The 24,222-nt window shown below is 53.1% G+C and overlaps 1 protein-coding gene across 2 annotated transcripts; it reads right to left on the bottom strand.

Moving 5' to 3' along the window:
- Positions 1-1,633: 1,633 nt before the first annotated feature.
- Positions 1,634-20,178, bottom strand: Chst12 (carbohydrate sulfotransferase 12). Of its 2 annotated transcripts, none has more exons than XM_021647534.2 (2): positions 20,023-20,178; positions 1,634-3,338 (listed from the first exon to the last, which is right to left on the bottom strand). In XM_021647534.2, exon 2 carries the CDS (start codon positions 3,259-3,261, stop codon positions 2,002-2,004), a length of 1,260 nt encoding a protein of 419 aa, XP_021503209.1. In that variant the 5' UTR covers positions 3,262-3,338; positions 20,023-20,178; the 3' UTR covers positions 1,634-2,001. The 2 variants fall into 2 exon arrangements, with proteins under 2 accessions (XP_021503209.1, XP_060223991.1); XM_060368008.1 differs by lacking the exon at positions 20,023-20,178 and adding an exon at positions 19,332-19,350.
- Positions 20,179-24,222: the final 4,044 nt, after the last annotated feature.

The following is a 24,222-nucleotide window of genomic DNA, read 5'->3' as shown; positions in this document are numbered from 1 at the left end:
GGCTTCTGAAGCCCCACCAGCCCCGAGTTTGTACACTGCTCTGAAAAGGGTGTGATTTTATCCACGCTCAGTTCCCACGGCCGACACGGGCGTGACCAGGTCCTTGTGTCATGAGGACACTCATGGAACCAACAGCACCTAGACCCCCGCCTGACATTTTTGCCACGTGGATGTCTCCTACAACCTCCCTTCACCATCTTTCCCCAGGTGAGCCACCAAAGGAGAGGCTCCATTCTAAAAACAGAACACAAGCTGGAGAGATGGCGCCCCCTTGGCAAAGTGCCTGCCTGGGAACACGAGGACCCACACTGAATCCCCAGAACATGTAAGGAAGCTGGGGTTGCCAGGAAGTGGCGCATGCCTGTAATCTAGCACTCAGGGAGCCACACAATCAGCTTCTCCCTGGGGGATTCTAGGCAGTTGCTCTACCAGTGAGCCACACCCTAGCCCCTCATTGGGAGATTCTAGGCAAGGGCTCTACCACTGAGCCCTCTTAATGTTTTATTTTGAGATAGGGTCTCATTGAGTTGCTTGGGCTACCTTGCCTTGAACTCACACTGTAGCCCAGGCAGGCCTTAAACCTGTGACCCTTCTGCCTCGGTATCCCAAGTAGTGGGGACAACAGGCTTGAGCCCTGCCTGTGAATCTAACAGCCAGGACTGAACTCTGGTTAAAAGATCAACTAGGGTAAAGCTGGCTTTGCTCCAAGACTCCAACCTGAAGTCTTTGGAGCACATTTCAGCAGGGAGTCCTGAAGGTTCCCTTCTGCTTGTCTCAGATGCACACTTCATAACCGAGCTTTGGGGCTGCAGAGCTGACTCAGCACTTAGGAGCACTCGCTCATCTTCCAGGGCCTCTGGGCTCACCTCCCAGCACCCACACCAGGCAGCGCACGCACAGGAGTTCTGGCACTCTCTTCTGGTGTTGGCAGACACGTGCACAGCCAAGCTTGTCACAGGGTCTTCACTTTGAAAAGATGCACCTGCCATGCCTTAAAAATACAGGGGAAGGGCCTGGGGAGATGGCAGTAAAGATCACAGCTGCGCTTCCAGGGGACCCGGCACTTAAATGGCTCACGACCGTCTACAACTCAGTTCCAGGGGATCAGACGTCCCCTTCTGGCCTCTGTGGGCATCACACCCATGCCTATAAATAAATTTTTAAAACGTAATTTTAAAAAGTATTTTAGGCAAAGCCTGTGATGGCCGGGAACCGGTTGGGTACCTCCCCAGGGGCCTACACGTTGGTAGCTTGTCCTCAGGGGCCTAAAGAGTTTGAAGCAGGGAAAGCCCATGCCCTCAGAAAGGGCTGAAGTGTGGGAGTCAGCCATATGACCCACCTCCCCCACAGGCACACTCCGCTTCAAGTCTGGTGAGCCCACTCCCTCTTGTACACAGCTTTTGCTACCTCTCTGGGGGCCTCCCAGGGGCCGGTGGGACGTCCTCCCCCCAGGCTAACACAGACAACAAACCACAACAGACTAAGACAGCTGGTTTCAAATTTAGGCTCTTCTCACGGGAGGACACTCCAGGGGAGGTGTGAGGCTTGGCTAGCCCACTAACCCTTGAGTCTCCCGGGGTCCCTTCCTGTGTGTGTTTGCCGCCCGAGCCAAAGAACCACAAGAGTAGCAGAGTGCGGGGGCCACACTTTACTCCAGCTCCTCCACTTTCTTATTAAATATATCTGAAATATATTAATCTTAGAAAACAGTATTAACACAGTGTCCCTGTTCCATGAACACAGGCTGTGGAGTAAACAAATCCAGACTGCAAAAGGGTGGGGGAGTGTGTGCAAAAATGCTGGAGTGAGGTGCTCCCGTCTCGGTTGTACTGTGGTCTCCCTGCGGGAAAGGCGTGGCGTCCTCTGCCTGGCACACCGGGACGGAAAGGAAGCCAGGAGAGAACCCAGGAGGCCACAGGACCCCATCCTGAAGGACCGCCTCACTGGGACGGTCGCTCGGTCAACTGGGAGAGCAGGGAAGCTTATTTGGTGCCGGGGAGCTCAGTCCCTGAGCAGGTTTTCCGGCTTGGGGTAGCCAAAGAGAACAAAGTCGGCCTCGTAGAGTTTATAGAGCTGCTGCCTCCAGGCCAGGGGGATGTTGGCAAACCAGTCCTCCTCCCAGCTGCTGGCCGTCCTGTTCCGGTAGCTGGGGGGGAAGTGGAGCTGGGAGTCCACCTTGAGGGACCTCAGGAGCTGGGCGGCGTCCTCATCGAGGGTCTCCAGCTTCCCCACGAAGTCATAGTCTATCTGGCACGGGTGGCAAAGGCGGTACACCTGTCGCCAGTGCTCGTTGAAGGGCGCCAGCTTCTCGGTGTGCGGGTCCAGCAGGTACTGGATGAAGTTGGCGAAGGAGACCTTGAGGCCGGCCCGGAAGGCCTCGCTCACCGTGGCGGGCAGGCTGGTGTGGTTGGCATACAGCCGGAGCATGGGCACCGCGAACCTGCGGTAGAACTCCTCGTTCTCCAGCTCGAACTTGCTGCGGAAGGCCGAGATGAGGCGCACGAAGGGGTCGCGCACGAACAGGAACTTGGTGTACTTCTTGAGCTTGACCTTCATGAGGTGGCGGGAGAACTTCCCGTAGCGGCGCCAGAACTTGTTGAAGGTCAGGTGCGTGCTGGAGTTGTGCACGTGCTCCCGGGGGATGTCCAGCGGGTCCCGGTAGGGGCTGCCCCGGTCCAGCAGGCTCTCGCTCAGCACGATCATCACCCGCTTCCAGTTGGTGCAGGCTACCTTGGGCACGTAGCAGTAGATGACCCCGTGGCGGTCGTCCACGATCAGGTGGTTGAGTTCGTAGTTGGGGATGTCATCAAAGGAGCGGTCCTTCGTGGGGAAAACCAGGCTGGCGTTGGCGCAGAAGTCCCTCAGCAGGCTCCTCCTCTCGGCTTGCTGCCTGTCCCGGTCTGGGTTCTGCTGGGCGTCGTGGGTGGACCAGTCGTAGCCTCTCACGTTCTCCTCCAGGCGGCTCAGCACGGGCTTGCTGGGGGCGAGCATCGGGGGCTGCTCCGTCTTCCTTCTGGGAGGGTCGCTCCGCTTCCCATCGGAAGTGAGGAGCAGATCCAGAAACTCATCCACGTCGGACGTGAGCAGGGTCTCCTCGCCTAGCCCCGGGGTGGGTCGGGGCTCTAGGAGGTGCGGCCTGGACAGCGACGTGTGCAGATAGAAGTGGGCGGTGCCCACGTTGTCCCAGTAGACAATGATCAAAAGAATCATGAGGGCCGACCCCAGAACCAGCCACAGCCGGAAGAGCCGGGGCTTGGTCATGCTGCCCTGGGCAGGGCCCACACCTGGACCCTCACTTCAGCCTGTGTACAGCTGGGGCATGGTGCTGGGAGATGGACCTGGAGGGGCCAGAACACACCGGTTAGAGGGTCGGAAGGGCAGGGGTTTCCCTCCCCCATGCAGGGCTGACATCAGGACCCCGCCTCTTCCCACCAGCCGGTCCGGCCGCAGGTCTAGCCTTTGGCCTCCATGTGTTGATTCTGGTTGGGGCTTCAGTTACTCCAAGTTTGGAGTGTCACCGAAGTATGTAGAGACCCTTTGTCTCTGCACTGAAAAAGTCAAGGGGGTTTAGGGAGAATGTCCCAGTGGGTGGAGAGCTGAATGCGTAAGGGCTCAGAGTCCACTGCGGCCAGGTGTGGCCAGGCACACGGTCATCCCAGCACTGGGGAGGCAGAGCAGGCGATCTCCCCGTTCCAGGACAGCCTGGTCTACAGAGTGAGTTCCAGGACATAAAAGGCTACACAGAGAAACCCTGTCTTAAAAACAAACAAACAATCTACTTCCCAAATAAATAAGCCTATTATGGTAGCATACGCCTTTAATCCCAGCATTCGGGAGGCAGAGGCAGGCGGATTCCTGGGGTACGCTGGCCAGCCTGCCTAGCACAGCCGGCAAGCCTCAAGTCCCAAAGAGATGGTTCCAAGGGAATGACCCTGAGCTTAACCTCTGACCTACGGACACACCCCCTACACACATGTGCACCTGCACACATACTCACACACACCCACAACCCCAAGATGGAGGGTCCCTAAGGATGGCACCTGAGGTTGACCTCTAGCCTCCCATGACCCCACCCCACACATATGCACTCTTTCTCACACACACATACACATAAAATAAATCTTAAAATTAAGAGAGAGAGGCGAGAGAGGAGAAAAGGGTTTCCTAGAGACTAACCACGTGAGTAGCGCCAAGGAGGAAGGAGAGGAGGTTGACAGGAACGTCACCAGGAGGCTAAAACTGAATTCGTTTATGCAATGCCCGAGCCACCCTTCTCCTGGAACCTTTCCGTTTCGCACTCCCAGCCCAAACAAGCGGAGCGGAGCCCAGCCTGCTGCAGCATGCAATGGCCATCAGCGGTGACCTGCCCCAGGCACAGGCTGGCCCCACAGGGACAATCAGTGCCCAGACGGCACCGTGCCCAGGGCAGGAGCAAGCGGTGTGGACCCCAGGTTCCACAGCACAATCAGTGGTGTCCAACGAAGCGCCGCTGTCCCGCCCCTGAGGCCAGGGCCATGCTCACAGTAGCCTGGTGACAGGACACCGGGCTATACCGACCGTTACATGTAAGCTAAGCACCAACAGGGCCTCCCGGGAGGCCACTTTCCACGGCAGCAAAGCACGGCTGCAAAGCGCGTGCAACACTCCCACCCACACCCAGGTGCCAGGTTGGAGTCATGAGGCCCGAGCAGGAAGCTGATCCCCAAGGCCCACCCATAGGAGCAGGAGGTCCTGTGATGGTAGGGTAGCCTGGGCCTTGACCCTACCTGGTGTCAGCAGCTAGGAGATGGTGAAATGGTGTGAGGTGGACAGCCAAACTGCCCCTTTCACAGCCAAGACCCAGAGGGCGCCTGAGTTCCAGCCTTCCTCCCATCCCTATGGCATGGAGTGGTGGACAGAAGAGATGGAGGCAGAGCTGGCTGGCACTCTGCTTTCTCCATTCCTTTCCACTGGGATGGAAAATATTGGTCACACTGACATTAATCAAAAGCAAGCAAAAGCAGTTATATTAACAGCAGATGAAGAAAACTTCAGAAGAAAAGAACTTGCTTAAGACGAGTAGAGATGATGCTTCATCACAGAAAATTCAATCCACAAGGAAGACATAACAACCGCAAACATACAAAACACATAACTTCAAAGTACAGAAAGAGTTTTTTCGGTTTTTTAATATAGAGCTAAGGTACACCTAGGGAGGAAAACCCACAATTATAACTGGGACTTGAACATTCCATCCTTTTCTTTGCATATGATCATTTGAGTAGATATATTTGTGTGTCGGTCTGTGTGGGGATCTGCGTTCAAGTAGAGATGTTCTCAGAGGAGAGAAGGCGTCAGAGACGCTGGAGAAACAGGTGGTTGCGAGCCATCTGATGTGGGTGCTGGGAAGCAAACTCTGCAAGAGCAGTGCACGACCTTAACGGCTGAGGCATCTCTCCAGCCCTGACCTTTCAGTCTCGATGACGGAGAGGACCACAGGACAGGATGTAACTAACAACTGAATTCACCTTTTCCCCTCCAACCAGCGAAGCTCTCAACAGAGCAAGCCGAATGCAGACACAGTTAACAGAACTGAAACCGCTCAGGATTATAACAGAATGAAAACCAGATATCCATATCAGAAAGGTAATAGGAAAACTTCCCACTTCTAATCCATGGGCTAAAGAAAGCACAAAGGGATTTTTGTTATCGTTTGAGATATTGTTTCACTATATAGACGAAGGTAGTCTCAAACTGTCAGCCACCTTCCTTAGCTGCCCACGCACAGGCATGCACCAGCACCCTCGGCCTCAAAGGAGTTTTTTAAGTAAGTCACAGCATGGATGTCTCATTTCAGCCATCATGCTTACTCCAAGCTTCCTGCCAATTCTTCCCTCTCTGCCTCCCGATTGGCCTTAGGAGCGCTGTATCAGACACACGCCACTGCATCTGGTCTTTTATGTGGGTTCTGGGGGATCAAACTTTGGTAATCACACCCACGCTGCAAGCACTTCCCCCACAGTCACTTCAGCCCCTTAAAGGAAAGCTTTAAAGAGACACGGAGCTGAATGAAGACTGAGAACACAAAGCATCGAAACCCACAGACTCCAGGTAAGGAGGGCTCAGCACTGAAAAGTGGGAGACCACAGATCAACAGTGGAAAGTTGGCCAGATACGGCAGCACAGAGGCAGGAGGATCTCTGTGAGTTCAAGTCCAGGCTGATGCATACAGTGAAATCCTGTCTCAAACAAACAAACAACAAACAAACAAAACCTAGTAATTATCTATTTATCTAGACAAATAGGTATTATATCAGATAAACAGATATTATAATAAATATTATAATAGTATTATCTAATTCTCTAGATAAATAATACATACATAGATATCTATGATAATATCTATTATCTATTTACATAGATAATAAATAATATTTATAAATAGTAAATATCTATTTATATAGATAAAAACTCCCATCTCTCATAACTGGGAACAGGAAAGATAAACCAAAACCCCAGAGGAACAAATAAGAACTAGGCTAGAAATCAGTAAAATGAAAAACGGGTAAAAATGAAGAAATCAAAAAAAAAAAAAAAACCCAAAAAAACAAAAACCTAGTTTTTAGGCAAGTATGGTAGTGCCCCAGGAACTCCCCACTGCCACGATGAGATAAAAGGACTGTGAACCCAGGCCAGCCACAGTCACATCATGTCCATAAATAATTTCAGTATCAGGCCTGCTACTGAGCCGCAGCAGAAGAGGAAGCTGACGGCGCTGTTGAAGCCACAGCTTACTCTCCCACCACAGGGCCAACAGACTTTATTTAAAGTGTGGAATGATGGCCTGGAGATGGCTCAGTGCTTGAGAACATTTGCTGCTCTTGCAGAGGACCGGAGTTGGTTTCCCAGCGCCTACATGACAGCTCAGGGCTACCTGGAGCTTTGGTTTAGGGGATCTGACACCATCTTCTCTACGGCCACCAGGCACACATGTGGTGCACAAACATGCATGCAGGTAAAATTGTCACATACATAACATTAAAAAAAGCTTCTCTTAAAAAAAAAAGAAGTGAGCTGGGCAGTGGTGGCCCACACCTTTAGTCCGAGCACCTGGGAGGCAGAGGCAGCCAGATCTCTGTGATCTACAGAGGGAGTTCCAGGATAGCCATGGCTACACAGAGAAATCCTGTCTCAAACAAACAAATAAAATACGGAATGAAGGTACACATGAAAATAGAACTGGCAATGAATCCTATCTGGATTTTTATAGGAAATAAGACATGATACTAAACGCCAGAGTTTTCCTCTAATGCCACACTGTGGATGAAACTCTCATACCCAACAGGCAAGCACTTTCTGGCTGAGCCACACCCCAGCCCCTCACTGGGGTATTCTAGGCAGGTGCTCTACCACTGAGCCACACTCCAGCCCCTCACTGGGGGATTCTAGGCAGGAGCTCTACCACTGAGCCACACCTCAGCCTTTCACTGGGGAATTCCAGGCAGGAGCTCCACCACTGAGCTATTGGACAGCCATCCAAGCTGTTTCCTCATCCAGCTTTGGACTTGTCCTGGTAAAAGAACACCAAGTCTACACACAGCCTGGCTTGGGCTGACTGCAGCCCCTCTCGCGACTTTTTACACCAAGGTGACAAAACCCACGGACTCTGTCCATGGAGACACATTTGCCCTCCAGTCTGAACTGCCAGGCTCATTTTTAACATCAAGGCAGTCCTCTCTTGTCGGGTCTGACCTCAGACAAACCACATAAACAGCAGTTACAGAAATGAGTCAGCTGTGGACAGGAGAGGGCTCTGGGACAGCGGCCCTTTAAAGTCACAACTCCCAGGACTGCAAGGGACAGAAGCAAAGGAGATTAAAGGCCTGCCAGGTCAGTACCACCACCAAACAGCTTTATTTTATTTAATCTTTAAGTAGTTTGGAATCTAGGAATGTCTAGCCTTGTTCCCAGACATCTGGGGACAAACACACACACACACACACACACACACACACACACACACACACACACACTATGCTGCCTTCTGTAAGGGTTGGGGAGTCAGCTAAGAGCAGTGGGGCACAGAACCACAGCCATGGTCCCTGCCTGCCTCAGAAGCAGTCAGGGACCACAAATGACCTCAGAGAGTAATTTTCCATTTAAGAAATAAGGGTGTTATTTTCAAATCCAAAAGCTCCAACGCTTTCAAAACAGCCGTGAACAGAAGGCCCGCGTGCTCTGAAACAGGAGGGCAGCAGGCCGGACGTGTCAGAAGACCTGCCAGCAGGCACACTTGCAACAGCATGGGGTCTGGGCCCTGCCTTCCGCAGGGTGCCTCAGAAGCTGGGTCTCACCTAGATGCCCAACCAGGAAGACCTTCACAGGCCTGGGTCCCGTGGGCTCCTAAGCATTCTGGGACCCAACAGCTGGGCAGGGCAGCCCCCTGCGACAGGGCTGTCACATTTCCCTCAGCCGCCACGTGTATAACACAATACCACAGGCAAGCCAGGCAGCCAGAAGGCAGGTGCCATGTCAGGGTCCAACTGTCCCAAACCATCCTTCATACCGACATGGACAAGGAGCTGGGGACAGAAGGATGTCACACACCACAGTGACCTCAGCCACATCATGCCCAGTCGCCCTTAGCTTCCATAAGGCGGCATTTGTTTTTCAGAACTCATGACCGTCAGGAAAGAACGTCAGATGCCACAGGAGGGTTTCTTTGGTATGTCAACAGGACTAGGCCACTGCAGGCCCAGCTATTTACCCAAAGGTTGTTCCGGGGCTGCGGGGATGGATGGATAAACTATGTCAACCCGAAAACACAACTCTCATCTCACGGAGGATAAGACAGTTTGTTCCGGGGCCAAATGAGTGATCATGGCCCTGGAACAAACTTAGCTCATCCCAAATTCCACACTCCAATGTGGTAACAGTTTGAAGACATGAACCAAGGCGCTTTTCAAACACACTGGCCGAAATGCCAGGCAGAGCGGTCACTGCAAACCGAGGAGGTCTCTGCTGATGGCCCCAGATGCTGATGACATTCTCAGCTTTTTGGGTGGGGCGAGGTAGGTGTCTGTTTGCACGTTCCAAAGTCTGTGCCTGAGAGTCGAGAGGATGTCCGGCCAGACACAGAGGTAGGCAACAAATGGCTACTAAGGCAGCTGAAGACTGTTCACGATAAAGGAAATTAGGCTCTGGATCTACACCCTCCCCCCAGTCACTAACACACAGCCACACACATTTACACAGGCACAGCACACACAGTTATTCTGAGCGTGTGTGTGTGTGTGTGTGTGTGTGTGTGTGTGTGTGAAGGTGGATGAGATGGACACCTGAACATGGAGACTAGGAGTGCAGCTGGGACTGGTGGTATAACTTCTCACCCCAGCAGTGACATGGTGATGAGGCAGGAGGATCACAAGCTGGAGGGGAGGGGAGGAAAGGGGAGGGGAGGGGGGGAGGGGAGGAGAGGAGAGGACAAGGACGAAAGGAAAGGAAAGGAAAAGGAAAAGGAAAAGGAAAAGGAAAAGGAAAGGAAAGGAAAAGAAAAAGGAAAGGAAAGGAAAAGGAAAAGGAAAGGAAAGAAAAGGAAAAGGAAAGGAAAGGAAAGGGAAAAGGAAAAGGAAAGGAAAAAGGAAAAGGAAAGGAAAAAGGAAAAGGAAAGGAAAAGGAAAAGAAAAGGAAAGAAAGAGGAAGAAACAAAGAAACAAAGGAAAGAAAATAAGGAAGAAAGAAAGAAACAAAGGAAAGAAAGAAAAAGAAAGGAAGGAAAGAAAGAAAAAGGAAGAAAAGAAGAAAGAAAGGGGAGCTATGACAGGGCCAGGAATGTAGCTCTGTGGTGGAATGTTCACGCAGGTTCAACTTCAGTGTGTACACACCAAATTGGCCAGGTGATGGTGGAGCACACCTTTAATCCCAGCACTCGGGAGGCAGAGGCAGGTGGATCTCCATGAGTCCCGGGCCAGCCTGGTCTACAGAGTGAAAACCTATCTTTTAAAAAAGGCAGATAGCTCTGACCAATGCAGTGGCCGTCCTCCATCCAGCCCAGGCCAGAATAGAACAATAACTTTTCAACCAAAATTCCAACAGGCTTTTCATAGAAATTGACATGTTGTTTTTTTTTTTTAATTTCCTTATGAAATTCAAAGAACTTAATAAAGGTCAAAGCAAGACAACCTGCTCTCCATGTGGCTGCTGTTTTAGCTGGGCCACTGTCACCTGGGCCTGCACTTCTCAGCCTTTATAGTCACTTGTGCCAATCCCAATCCCACTACCACCCTCAGCTCTCTCTTTCTCTCTCTTCTTCTCTTCTTAGTAGTACTGAGGACAGAGCTCAGAGCTTCATGGATGCTAACAAAACAAAACTAAACAAAACTAAACAAAACAAACAAAACAAAAAGCAACATACGACTAAGTCCACACCCCAGCCCCTTAAGTCTAGGCAGGGTCTCTACCACTGAGCCACACCCCAGCCCCTCACTGGGGGATTCTAGGCAGGGGCTCTACCACTGAGCCACACCCCAGCCCCTCACTGGGAGATTCTAGGCAGGGGCTCTACCACTGAGCCACACTCCAGCCCCTCACTGGGGGATTCTAGGCAGGGGCTCTACCACTGAGCCACACCCCAGCCCCTCACTGCGGGATTCTAGGCAGGGGCTCTACCACTGAGCCACACCCCAGCCCCTCACTGGGGGATTCTAGGCAGGTGCTCCACCACTGAGCCACACCCCAGCCCCTCACTGGGAGATTCTAGGCAGGGGCTCTACCACTGAGCCACACCCCAGCCCCTCACTGCGGGATTCTAGGCAGGGGCTCTAACACTGAGCTCTTCCCTTTTTCCCTTTCCTTTTCCTACAAGGCCTCAGACATTGCTAGCACTGGCTTTGGACTCACTATGTAGCCAGGCAATCCTGGAATTTGCCATCCTCTTGCCTAAGCCTCTCAAGCAGCTGAGATTACTGGCGCGACTTACCAGACTGGGCCAGTTTCTTACACTCACCCTCTTTGTGCACACACATTCCCCAACACTCGAGGTTTCTGTGTACAACCGTACCTAACTACCAACATGTGCTTTCCTGCTGGGACTGGGAGTCTGTTTCTTTGCCCCGTCGTACAATCAATGAGAAACGCATAGGAAATGTGAAGGGACGGAAACACCAGAGGCCACTGGGTGACACAGGTGTGTCAGGGGACAGCCGATCCCCAGGGGCTCCCTCCCAAATGAGTCACTCTGGCTCCTCTGAGCTTTCTTAACATGCTTTTTGAGAAATGACTCTCGCTCAATAAAACTCCCTCTTCTTGTTTAATATGTAGCTCAACGCGAAACTGGATGGATTCGGGCATATGTATACTACAATTAGTATTTCCGGTGGGGCGTGGTGCTGTACGGCGTCATCCCAGCGCTGGGGAGGCGGAGGCAGGAGGGGCAGGAGGAGCTTGCTTTACATTAGACATTGTCTTAGGACACTGCCGACGCTCACCTTCTGGCTCACAGCCAGGCACTCTCCACTGTTCTCTAGAGCCGTGCAACCATACATCCTAAAGACCTCGTCTAGAGGCTTTTCTCCGCATAATGCCTCTGAGGTTCACCCCAGGCCATCTCTTACGCCAGGGCCAGTGTTCTTAGCCACTGAGCCACCTCTCCATCCCCTGGGAACTTTTTATTGGTGCTGTCGGCACTGGCCCTCTGCGGGCAGCAAGTTGTTCAGCTCTGCTGTTAATCCCAGGGCTGCACTGAAATCCCAGCCATGACGGAGCCACCTGGGGCCAGCAGGGCTTGGGCTCCCAGGCTTATCAAAATCCTTCATGCAGGATGACGGGGAGATGGCTCCGTGGGTCAAGGATTTGCCACACAACCATAAGGACCTGAGTAGAGTCTACGTGAAGCCAGACACAGCAGCACAGGTGTCTAATCCCAGCATTCCTACGGGCCAATAGGAGGTGAAAACGAGAGTCACCATGAGGTCAAAGATCAGCTGCCTTAGTGAACGCAGAGATGAAGAGACCCTGTTTAAATCGGGTGGAAGGCTGGGCCTAGAGCGACAGCTCGGTGGAGCACTGGCTGCTCCCACAGAGCACTCTGGTTCAGTTCCCAGAACCCACACGCAGCTCACAACCACCTGCAACTCCAGAATCAGGGAGTCCAACGCCCCCTTCCGCCCTCCCCGGGCTCTGCACACATGTGGTGCAGAATGCTTGCAGGCAAAATACCCACATACATAAAAATTTTGTTAATGTTTTTAAAGGTTTAAGGAAAGGAGTGCTACAGGAACTCGTACACAAGTCCTTTGTCTTCAGACACTAACTACATCAGACAGCATATGCAAATAGTCATGCAACCGATAGCCAGGCTGATAGTAATCTACACCAAATGAAAACCAAGAGCAGATTGGGTGTGGCGATGCCCGTATTCCCAGCACTCAGAGGGCTGAGGCAGAAGCATCACAAATTCAAAGGCAGCCTTGTTACAGAGGGGACTGCCTCAAAAGGGGTGGGCGGAAGAGGAAGAGCCTTCATCTGTGACGTTCGGACCCCAGTGCGAGCCTTAGCATCCCTGTGAAAAGCTAGGTTTGGTGGCAAAGTCTTGGAAGAGTGAAGGCAGGAGGACATGCAGCTCTTTGGTGGCCCGCCTCTCCGAATCCACAACCCCAGGCCAGTGATACGGAAGAATCAAGGTGGGAGGGGCAGCGGTGGCGCACGGCTTTAATCCCAGTACTTGGGATTTCTGTGAGTCTGAGGCCAGCCTGGTCTACAGGAGTGAGTTCCAGGCGAGCGAAGGCTACACAGAGAAACCCTGTCTCAAAAAAACACCAGAACAAAACAAAACAAAATCTCAAAAAACAGTGGGCAGCTCCTGTGGAATGACAGTTGAGGTTGTCATTTGGTTGTCCCTTGCATTCATGTACATACATGCGCACACATGTACATACATGCATACATGAGCACGCATGCATGAGTGCACATGCACACATGGGGGAGTGTGGGCCTCAAGCTCAAATTTGGATCTTGACCTCAAGAGACTTCTACAGAGTAAGGCCTCAGGAGCACTGACTATGAGCCCACGGTCTCTCTCTCCACTGTTCTCTGAGTACTCAGTCTGCAGCTTTCAAGTGCTTTTTCACGTGCGCGGGACCTCAGTGCTGCCTACCAGGCCAACAGCTCCAAACCAGATCGGGAGCTCTCCACAGACAAGGATCAAGGCAAACACACCTTCAACATTTCACATGCTACTCAAGTTTGTCTTGTCTTATCTGAAAGATAACTCCTTTACAAGAGCTAAGTGAGTTCAAACACAAAGGTGTCACTGGATCAGTTTAAGATCTGTCTGGGGCTGGGCCTGGCACAGGACTGTTATCCCAGCTACTCAAGAGGCTGAGGCACATACAGAATAGCCCAGGCAACTTAGCCAAGACCTTGTCTCAAAATAAAAAATTAAAAGGGGTCTCAGAGCCTGAGCACAGTGGTACAAAACTGTAATCTCAGCAGAATCATCTTTATGAGTTCAAGGACAGCTTGGCCTACGTAGCAAGTTCTAGGCCAAACAAGGTTACCTAATAAGACCTTGTCTCTGAGAAAGGAGGGGTAGAGGTGTAGCTTAGTAGAGACTGCCTAGAACCCCCCAGTGAGGGGCTGGGGTGTGGCTCAGTGGTAGAGCCCCTGCCTAGAACCCCCCAGTGAGGGGCTGGGGTGTGGCTCAGTGGTCACCTGCCTAGAATCCCCCAGTGAGGGGCTGGAGTGTGGCTCAGAAGCAGAGTATATGTGAGAGACAGGGGTCTATCCCAGCATAGAAAACAACAGTAGACCATGCTTGACTTTCCTTGCAAAGCCTCTCCCAGACCCCCACCTCTCTGTAGGCTCCTCTGGCCATCCAAGCCTCTCACCGCTCTCACTTGTCTTGCTCCAGTGCCCCCAACCCCTCTCCCTGTTAATACCCTACTATCTCCCTGCCACACTGCTGTGGTGAGAGCCAATCAGAACACATCTCTGTCCACAGTCCTCCAACCTGGTGTCCCCTGGCTTCTCACTTCTAACCCTTTCCAGGTAGTCACCAGGCCTGTCCGTCTGTCCTCTCGGTCACTCGAGTACGGCCAAAGAGGTTCCCAGTCATTCCCCTGGCCTGGTGGGCAAGCTCCCGCCACCCTGCTGTCCGCCTGCCGTGCCACTCTGTGGGGCACTCAGAGCTCACTCTGTTCTGTGGCCTTCCTGATCAGCCTCAGAAAGTACATCCCAAGACCCAGCGTCCCACAGCTGTGGGCCCCAACTCTGTCTGCGCACCACTCTGCCCACCACATAGCCACTGCCCCCCCTTTCTTGGGGGGGGTTCAAGATAGGGTTTTTCTGTGTGGCCTTGGCTATCCTGGACTCACTATGTAGACCAGGCTGTCCTCTAACTCACACTGATCCGCCTGGCCACTGGCTATGTCTGATCTCTCCACATCACTGTGTGGAGACCGTCCCCCCTGGCAGTAAGCACCTCTGGGAGGGAAGCCCCATGTCATTTGTCCCAGCACGTCCTCAGGCTCGGGGCACTAGGGCTCACACGAGACAGGCATTAGGAGGACAGCGATGTTCTCTGCCGTCCTAACTGTGAAAGGGGGAAAGGTCACTAGCACGCGCTCCACTTGTAAATAGGTTTCCAAGAAATTCCTTCCCAGGAGCAGAGCTGGCCCGGCGGTAAGAGCATTCCCCGAGTGAGCATGAGGATATAAATCTGAATCCTCACACCCATGTGAAAACCAGACACGTCTACACATGTACCCGGCATCCCAGCACTGGGGGTGGGTGGGAGACAGGGTCCTGAAGCCAGCCGAGCCACAGGCTCAGGGAGAGAGCCTGGCCCATAAGCAAAGATCGTGAGGGCTGGAGAGATAGTTCAGCTGTCAGGAGCACAGGCTGCTCTTCCCGAGCACGCGGGTTCCATACTCAGCGTCTCTGCCAAGCGGCTCACAACCGCCTGTAGCTCCAGGCCCAGGCTACCCAACACCCTCTTCTGGCCTCTGTGAGCGCTTGGACACAGTACAGTGGGCACACACACACACACACACACACGTATGCACGAATAAAAATTCATCTTAAAAAGCAGAAACCAAGGGCTGGAGAGATGGCTCAGTGGTTAAGAGCACTGTCTGCTCTTCCAGAGGTCCTGAGTTCAATTCTCAGCAACCTTGTGGTGGCTCACAACCATCTATTCTGGGATCTGATGCCCTCTTCTGTCATTCAGGCACACGTGCTCACATGTATAAAGAAATAAATCTTAAAAAACAAAACAAAACAAAAAAACAACCAGAAACAAACAGGGACAGCATGGAGTCTTTGACAAATGACCAAGTGACCAGAGCTGACACAGGACAAAGAGAACAATGGGAATAATGAGGGGAAAATGCATACAGGAAAGCTTCCCCAGCTCCACACCAGCTGGCCGTATACGGGAAGTCCCCTGCTCCGAGCCACCTATGCTGAGACTGCTGCCATCTGCGGTGATGGACTCCACCACGTTCCTCAGCAACCAGCACCCGCTCCCTCTCTTCCCATCCTCTCAGCTGGCTCTCCCTCTTTCTTCTCTCTCTCTCCCCCCTCTTTCTGAGATAGGGTCTCACACTGTAGCCCAGGCTGGCCTCGAACTCAGAAATCCGTCCACCCCTGCTCCCCAGGGAGCTGGCATGTGTGGTGGCCTTGACTGTCGGTGCTCCCTGTGCGCCTGCTAGCTCTCGGTAGCTGCCACCCAGCCCTTGGCTTTAGGTCTGACCTCCTACCTCAGCGGGTGACATCACAGCGCGTCCCCTCCCCTGCCGCCCCTCTCGCCATGTCAATTAGAGCAGCAGCCCGTGTTCACACACACAAGGCCACGGCCACAGAGAGACTGTCCCCGCTGGGGCTGCCAGGGCGCTGGAATGGTTTTTTTCCTCTTCCCTCCCGCACAACAGTTTATTTTCCCGGGAACTAATAACAGGTCTCGTGTTTTCGTTCGCTTTGTTTTCCGTGTTCTCAGGACTAATCCAGCCTCAGCTCTGCCAACTGTGTCACGTCCCCTGCAGCTGTTGCAGCGCATGGAACCTTGTGCCTCCGTCTCCTCCCGTAGTCCTGGGAGCTGCTGGGGTCAGGAGCGCCTGTGGCCATGGTGCCCGCCTGGTTCCTCTGCCTCGCACCCAGCCACCGGCCCCCACACCTCAGCCATCCTCCTCTGTGTAGGCTCAACACCTCACACAGGGACACACGCTGGCCAGTCCCCCTCAAGTTCGGGACAGACAGAGTTCAAGGGGGACAAGGTTTCCCCTCAGGACTTTTCTGTTCACTTACTGATTTCATGTGTACAGACAAGCGCACGCCAAGGCCAGGGGTTGACTCTAGGTGCCTTCCTCAGTCACTGACCACTTTATTTTTTTGAGACCGAATTTCTCACTGAACCCAGAATTCATTGATTCTGTCGGAATGGCTTGCCAGTGAGCCCCAGGGATCCTGCTGTCCCGCTGCCCCTTCTCTGCCAGCACTGGGCCTGTGAGGACACACGGCTACACCTGGCTTTGTGGGGTGCAGGGGACCCAAAGCCAGGGCCACTGAGATATCTCCTAAATCTTTTTTAAGCTTTTCTTTTTTGAGGCAGGTTCTCACGTAGCTCAGGCTAACCCCAAACGACTTGCTATACAGAAGATGGCCCTGAACTTCTGATCCTCCTATTTTCATATTCTGTACCCACCCCCCATCAATCAGCCGCACAAGTGCTAGGATCACATTCTAACCTTGGCTTTTTGAGACAGGGTCTCACTACATAGCACAGGCTGGCCTCTCGCCTCCTGCCTCAGCCTCCCAAGCCCTAGGAAGACAGCATGTGCCACCATGCCACTGCCCCATCCCAAAAAGGATTGTTATTTAGAGATCTGCTCTCTCTCTCTCTGCTCCCAGGGCAGCCCCCTCCTGCCATCGCAACTGGGTCTGCTGTTTCCCATTTGGAAAGTTTCGCAGTTTCTAAATAGTTTTAGAAACCTCACTGGCTAACGGCAGGAAGTATTACGTGAGAGGACGGGCTATTTTCAGCCACATCTGTGGGCCAGCGACAGCCACCAGCGGGGATGGCACACACTAACGGGTGTGAAACGCACACCCAGCCCCTCCAGCTCCTCCTGCCTCCACCTCCCCAGTACCGGGATCACAGGCACACACCACGTCCTGGCTACTTGAAAGAGAAACTTTTAAAAACCGGACGGTGATGACATAAGCTATTTAAAATGAGAGCCGGGGACTGGGGGCGTGGCTCAGCTGGCAGAGCGATCACCCAGCACGCACAACGCCCTGGCTTTTACCTCTAGCATGGCAAAAAGAGGTGTTGAGTCTCAGGCCAGTAACCCCAGCCCTTGGGAGGCGGAGGCAGTAAGATCAGGAAGGAGCTCAGGGTTAACCTCGGCTACAGAGGCTAGCCTGGGTTACATGAGACCCTGTTTCAAAAACTATACAGTGAGGCAGGCATGTCGGTGCACGTCTTAAATCCCAGCACTTGGAAGGCTGAGGCAGGTGGATCTCTGTGAGTTCAAGGCCAGCCTGGTCTACAAAGCAAACTCCTCTACAGCCCCGGCTATACAGAGAAACTGTCTCGAAAAACAAACAAAAGCCGTGTCTGGGTGTGTGTGCGCTGTGGTGTCTCCCCACCTCATTTATTTCAGTATTATGAGTAACCAGGATGTTTTCATCCAGGGCACCTCTGGCCAGGCCCTTCCAGAACAGAATCACCGCCCGACCCAGCCCTGGTGAGCATTTGGTAACGACCACGAACTGCTAAGTCCACAGTCAGCTAAGTCTGAGTTTCTCTTCTGCTTGCACCTCCTCCCCCGGGTTTTCCCTGAAATTCCAAGTGTGAGCCCACAAACCTTGTGCTGGAGATCTGCAGAGCCACATACTCTTAGCATCTAAAAATCACACACTTTCTCATGCTTCCCTCGGCACCCAGCATGGCAGGGACCAGCAGGACCTGGCTGCCACTCCAGAACTTCCATCACTTCTGCCTTCTGTCCAGTTCTTACCACCTACAGAGAGCCTCACTAGTCAGAGAAGCCCTTGGGGACGTCAGGCTCGTCCCCGCCTCCCCTAGGCACTGTGCCACACTCACGATGGAACCCACTGCATCTCCCTAGACCCCAACTTCACCTGCGCTGCCCTCTAGGATCACGGGTTTACCTCTAACAGACCTGGTCTCAACTGCAATTTCTGGCACCGGAACTTGGGCTCCAGGATGGCATCCAGGCTCTTCTCAAACAGAAATGAGTCCTCTCGGGGTCTGGCCATGCAAGCTCAGGGACCCGAGTCCAGGTCTCCAGAACCCACAATGCCTGGCAGGGCTGTGTGTGCCTGTAACCCCAGCACTGGGGAGAGCAGCGATGGGGGGGGGCGTCCCTGGGGCTCACTGATAAGCCAGCCATGTGAAAGTGGTTTGAAGTCAGGCCAGTCTGTCTCAGGGGATGACACCCCACATTGTCCCCTGGCCTTCAATGCACCTGCACACACACGGACCTGCCCAAAACACCCTCTCCCGGGAAACTCGTCCTTCTCCCCCAAGCCCTACCCTCTAAGGGCACAGCAGCTCAAAGCCTCCAGAAGTAGCTGCTTCCTCTCTCCATGCTTAGGGTTTCCTTTGTTTGGTGGGTTTCTTAGAGACAGGCTTTTACATAGCCCAGGCTAGCCTTCAACTGCGGACCCTCCTGCCTCCACTTCTTGAGTGCCAGGATTACAGGTACGTGCCACCTTTCCTGGCATTCTCTTTGCACATTGCAAATGTCTTTCATGCAGTGGCACTCAAACTATGTCACCAAATCAGGTGGCCATGAATCAAGCTGACCCGAGCCACCTAGCAAGCAGCCCAATGCTGAAGATGCAGGCCCACATACACATGACGACAGTCAACAGTCACCACCCTCCTGCAAGCTCGGCCCCAAACCCCAGCAACTCCTCTGCAAGGAAGTTAGACACGAAGATCCAGGCAGGCCCTTCGGTGGCTTTGTTGTTGTTGATGTTTGTTTGTTTCCTTAAGGTAGAGCCTCACCCTGGAGTCTGGACCTCTCCATGCCGCCTAGGCTGCCCTCAAACTCACAGCCTCGGCTCACAACTACTGGCACAGCACTGAGCCTCAGGCAACCCTCAAAGTTGCAGAATCACACCCTGCTCCAGTTTCCCAATAATCGCTTTCCCCTCCCTCAAGCCAGATATGGGGCCTTAACTCATGTCACCAAGTAGGCACACTCTAGGGTTCCAGCAGCCAAAGCACCACTCCACCCCAGGGTTCACATTCCCATTCAAGCCGGAGGCTCCCAGCACAGGGTGGGATTATAAAATAAGGAATTTAAGAAGGGTGCAAACATTACAGCTCTGTGTGCAGCAGCCAGGCGGATCTGCGGGGCCAGGGTCTGCCAGCGATGTCTGCGTGGCCAGGAGCCCAAAGAGAAGACAGGTCCCACTGTTAGTCACTAGTGTTCGGCTTCCCGTGGCCCACCAAGCATGAGGCAGCTGCTGGTGGCAACCGCAGCGGTGCACAGCCCTGGGAGCTGGGGTCTGCTCTGCCGTCTGTGGCCAGCTAAGTTCAGGGGCCGGAGGATGTGCGGTGAGAAACAGGACCAGGGCTTGCTCTGTGCAAAAACTGGCTTCAGAGGCAGCCTCGTACAAGGTCTTGCCGGGACACTGCAACACACCAATCTGAACAGCTGCCTTCTCAATCGCTTTCTGGCCAGGACACCCAAGAAGCCAGAGACAAAACTGAGAAGGTATGCCCCTCTGAGTCATGCGCTTCTACGGCAAGGGTGATCGGCCAAGTGGCCACACCCTCCTTCACGCATTCTGCAGGGATGCACAAGAAGATGGCTCTCAGAAGGTGCACGCTGGGCTAAGGTCACACAGCCAGCTGGACAGAAATGAGATTTGAACCCGGGACCACGTGGGAGCTACCGAAGCCTGGCAGAATGGGGAATGAATTTGCATCGCCCACCCGTGGACCTTTGTCCCACCTAGAACCTGGGAGTCCCGTGCACCCCTCACTCCTCTCGAGCCTGCGCGCCTCACCTAGCGCCCGTTGCAGCCACCGCTGACGATGTTGCTGCTGCTGCTGCTGCTGTTGATGCTGCCGCCGACTCTGCACCCACTGTCGCCTCCTCCTGCTAGCAGCACCGCCCGGGGCGCGGCCCCGCCCCCAAGCCCGACCCCCACCATCTTCTCGCGAGAACTAGCAAGCGGGACTACGCCCGTTCTTAATGGGCCTGCGCACTCCTCTCTTCCCCCAGCCCTCGCCAGCCAGTGCCATGTGGCACCTTATTTACGGCCAGAGATTGGTCCCACCCACCGCCCACCGGGAGTCCCGCCCCTTCCATAGCAGCCAATCCGAGGCGAGGGCGTGGCTGATCTCACGGGGCGTTGCCAGTCTCGCATTTGAACTTGCAGCGTGTGGACCGAGCAAGCTGACAATCTTGGCAGAGTTAATGGGGCTTAAGAGAGGCCGCGCAGGTAAAGCGCTTAGTGAGTGCCAGGCATGCTGGTGCAGGCTTATCACCCTAGCTACTTAGGGGACTGGGGCAGTAGGATGGGGAGTTCCAGGCTAGCCCTACTGAAAGAGATCCTGTCTCAAAAACCTAACAAGGTATGCGGAGAGTGTTGCCTCACAAATGTAAGAACTTGTCTGTGTTCGGATCCCGACAGCCCACGTTCATGAGCCTGGCTCCGTGGTGCCTGCCTGTAATGCCAGCAATGGCAAGATGAAGGGCAGAGACAGGCGGTTCCTGGAGCTTGCTGACTGGCTGCCTCGCCCGCTCTAGACAGTGAAGTTTCAGACTTTTCAGAGACTGTCTCAAACAAAAGTTGGAAGGTACCTGAGGTTTTCCTCTGCCCTCCACACACCGCACGTGACGTGTGCACATGACAGTCACACATGCATACACCTGCAAAACAAAGCAAGCAAGGTGGCCACACCTGGAATCCTAGCCCTGAGCAGCCTTCTCAGAGCAGGAGGCTCTCCGCCCCAGCAGATGCTCCCACAGCCCAGGATAGAGGCTCTTTCCGTAGCATCTGACTCAGGGTCTTATATTTCCATGATGGATGATCCCATCTTACTGCTAGGATTCAAAACTTACAGCACGTGACCTGCCCAGGCTCCTGTGACTGTGTCACACATCCAGGCTCCACTGCAGACAGCTTTGTACCCAGGGTCCTGGAGGCCAGAAGCCAGGAATGGAGGTACCAAGCAGGCTGGTTCTTGCAGAGAGCTCTGCAAAGACCATCTTCCAGGCCTTCTCTTTGTTTTCCTTCTGTGTGCTTCAGCCTGGGCCCAGATTCCCGTTTTTATAAGGGCACAGCCAGACAGGATTAGGACGACCCCCATGACCTCATTTTATTACCACTGTACTGGCTGACTGTACAGTCTCCAAATAAGGTCACCTCTGAGGCACTGGGAGCTAGAGAGCCAACATCTCTTTCCTTTGGAATTCAATCTGTAAGTTCCAAGGCTGGGGGGTGTAGCTCAGTGGATGTGGCCCAGCCCTGGGTTCCATCCCTATCAATGCATAAGCAAGGCGTGATGGCATTCATCTGCAACTCCAGCATTCAGGAACTGAGGGGAAGAGGATCAGAAGTTCAAGATCGTCTTTGGATACACAGGGAGCTTGAAGGTAGCTTGGGCTACATGAGACAGCATAATTATCATATGTAAGTATTTTGGAGGAGGGCAGGGTCTCTCTATATTACTACAGCTGCCCTGGAACCAGGATGGCCTAAAATTCACAGAGATCCACCTGCCGATGCCTCTGCGTCAAGTGCTAGGATTAAAGGCATGCACCACTATGCCTGGCCAAAATAAACCATTGCATTCTGTTTAGGCAGGTGCTGTGGCACTCACCCGAAATCCCAGCACTTGGGCAGTGGAGGCAGACTGCAAGTCAGAGGTCAGCTGCGCTACGTAAGTGTTGTTTTCTAGAACATAGCTGCTGGAAAAGCCTAAGCCAATGTAAACACAACTCCAGATTCAAGGGAAGGGTCAAAGCAACTGGGTGGCCCCCAATGTGGGTGGAAGTGGAGGGTTGCGCTTCCCCTTCTACTTCCTCTTTGAGAGGCTATCTGGCAGTACCTTATAAAACATACTCCCTCCTGGGCTATGAAGATGGCCCAGTGGGGATCAGAATGCCTGCTGAGAAAGCGTGGGATCTGAGCTTGAACCCCCAGCAGCCTTGTAAAAGGCCTGGCCGGGCCCCCTGCATGCCCACATCTCAGCACTGAGGAGAGGGCGAGCAGAAGAAACAGGAAGACTGATGGGACTTGCTGGCCAGCAGCCTAGCTCCAGGCTCAGATGGAGACCCCTCTCTCAAGGGACTGAGACCGTGTGATCGAGCAGGGCACGCCAGACCTTTACCTGTGCACGCACTGGCACACGTACACACTGACGCTGTTCAAGTTTGCTTTCTGCCGCTGTGATTAACAATGACCAGAAGCAATTTGGCAGTGGGGGAGGAGGGAGTCCCAGGTTATAGGCTAAAGTCCATCACCTAGGGACATCAAGGCAGGGGCATGAAGGCAGGAACTGAAGCAGAACAATGGAGGAACGTACTGGCTTGCTTCCCCTGGCTTGCTCAGCTTCCTTTCTGTTGAGACCCAGGCCCCCTGTGCCAGTAGTGCCAGCACCCACACCAGGCTGGGCCCATCCATAATCAAACAACAATCAAGACAGTGCCCCCAAAGGTGTTCCTACAGGCCAATCTGATGAGGGTCATTTCTCAACTGAGCTTCCCTCTTCCCAAGTGTGTCTAAGGGCGTGTCGAGTGCCATAAACTATGGCAGACACATGCACATGCACACACACTTCCTGATGACCCCACAAACCTTCTCCGAAGCATCTGCCTAAGGAAAGTCCGTAAATGAACACCCTCATGCTTTTGGCCACAGGTTACCCAAAACCAGTTTCCATAATCTGATGATAACACTTTCCTAAGAAGTAGGTGGCTCAAACTGGAAACAACCAGAAATTTCTGTTTCTTTTAAATTGATTATTGAATCAGTTATTGCATTTGTGTGTGTGTGTGTGTGTTGTGCTATGGAAGTAGAGGACACTTGGAAGGAGTTGGCTTCTCCACAGTGTAGATTTTAGCCATCAGACTGAGGTACTCAGGCTTGGTAGCAAGTGCCTTTAACCCTCAGTCATCTCAGTGGATCCTGAAATCGTTAGTTTATTTTCTGCTCACTTCTCCTCTATTTATATTCTGTTATCATTTCATTACAAACCCACTTCCTGTAGCAACGACATGCAGAAACAGTCTTACTCTATAAAGTAGGTATATGGTATCCAGACATTTACAGACAAAGAGACAACAGTTCAAAGAACATGGCTAACTGAAGGCACACACCCCTGTAAGTGACATGCCCTGGAGGTTCCATGATACAGATTGCTATGTGTATGTGTGTCTGTGTGTATGTGTGTATCTTTGGAGGAGGGTATTTTGTTTCAGTGCTGTGGATGAATGGTTCTGAGCTAGGACATAGCTAGTAATGTTCCACCACTGAACCACACCCCAGCCCCTCACTGGGAGATTCTAGGCAGGTGCTTTACCACTGAGCCACACCCCAGCCCCTCACTGGGGGATTCTAGACAGGGGCTCTACCACTGAGCCACACCCCAGCCCCTCACTGGGGGATTCTAGGCAGGTGCTCTACCACTGAGCCACACCCCAGCCCCTCACTGGGGGACTCTAGGCAGGGACTCTACCACTAAGCCACACCCCAGCCCCTCACTGGGGGACTCTAGGCAGGGGCTCTACCACTAAGCCACACCCCAGCCCCTCACTGGGGGACTCTAGGCAGGGGCTCTACCACTAAGCATACCCTCGCTCCATGTCATGTCATTTTCCTAGAATCCAAGATCTTTCATGTAGGTGGTCCTTCCAGGCTATTCTGGCCTCATTCAAAGGCTTTGGGCTCCCTGGGACCCAGAGTATGTCTTAGACAGAAGACAAGTGCCTTACTGGTTTCATAACCAGAGTTGCAACAGAGAATAAACAAAAGTAACTGTGGCTCTTACAAGAATGAACCAGAAAATATCAGTTAGCAGTAAAGAGGCTACAGGGAGGTTCTGACACACCCTGGGCCCCAGATTTCAGAAAAGAAATGAAACCATCACTGGGCCCGATGGCACACACCTGTAATCCCAGCACTCAGGGAACCAGAGGAAGGCGGCTCCCTGTGAGTTCCAGGCCAGTCTGGTCTACAGAGTGAGTCCAGGTCAGCCAA

The sequence above is a fragment of the Meriones unguiculatus genome, chromosome 15, assembly GCF_030254825.1.
Source record: "Meriones unguiculatus strain TT.TT164.6M chromosome 15, Bangor_MerUng_6.1, whole genome shotgun sequence".
NCBI lineage: Eukaryota > Metazoa > Chordata > Mammalia > Rodentia > Muridae > Meriones > Meriones unguiculatus.
Note: the sequence above shows the minus strand (reverse complement) of the source record. Positions and strands in the feature narration are given on the sequence as shown.

Bases quoted from the DNA above. Each gene is read 5' to 3' on its own strand.
- Chst12 (XM_021647534.2), bottom strand. From the start codon at position 3,261: ATGACCAAGCCCCGGCTCTTCCGGCTGTGGCTGGTTCTGGGGTCGGCC.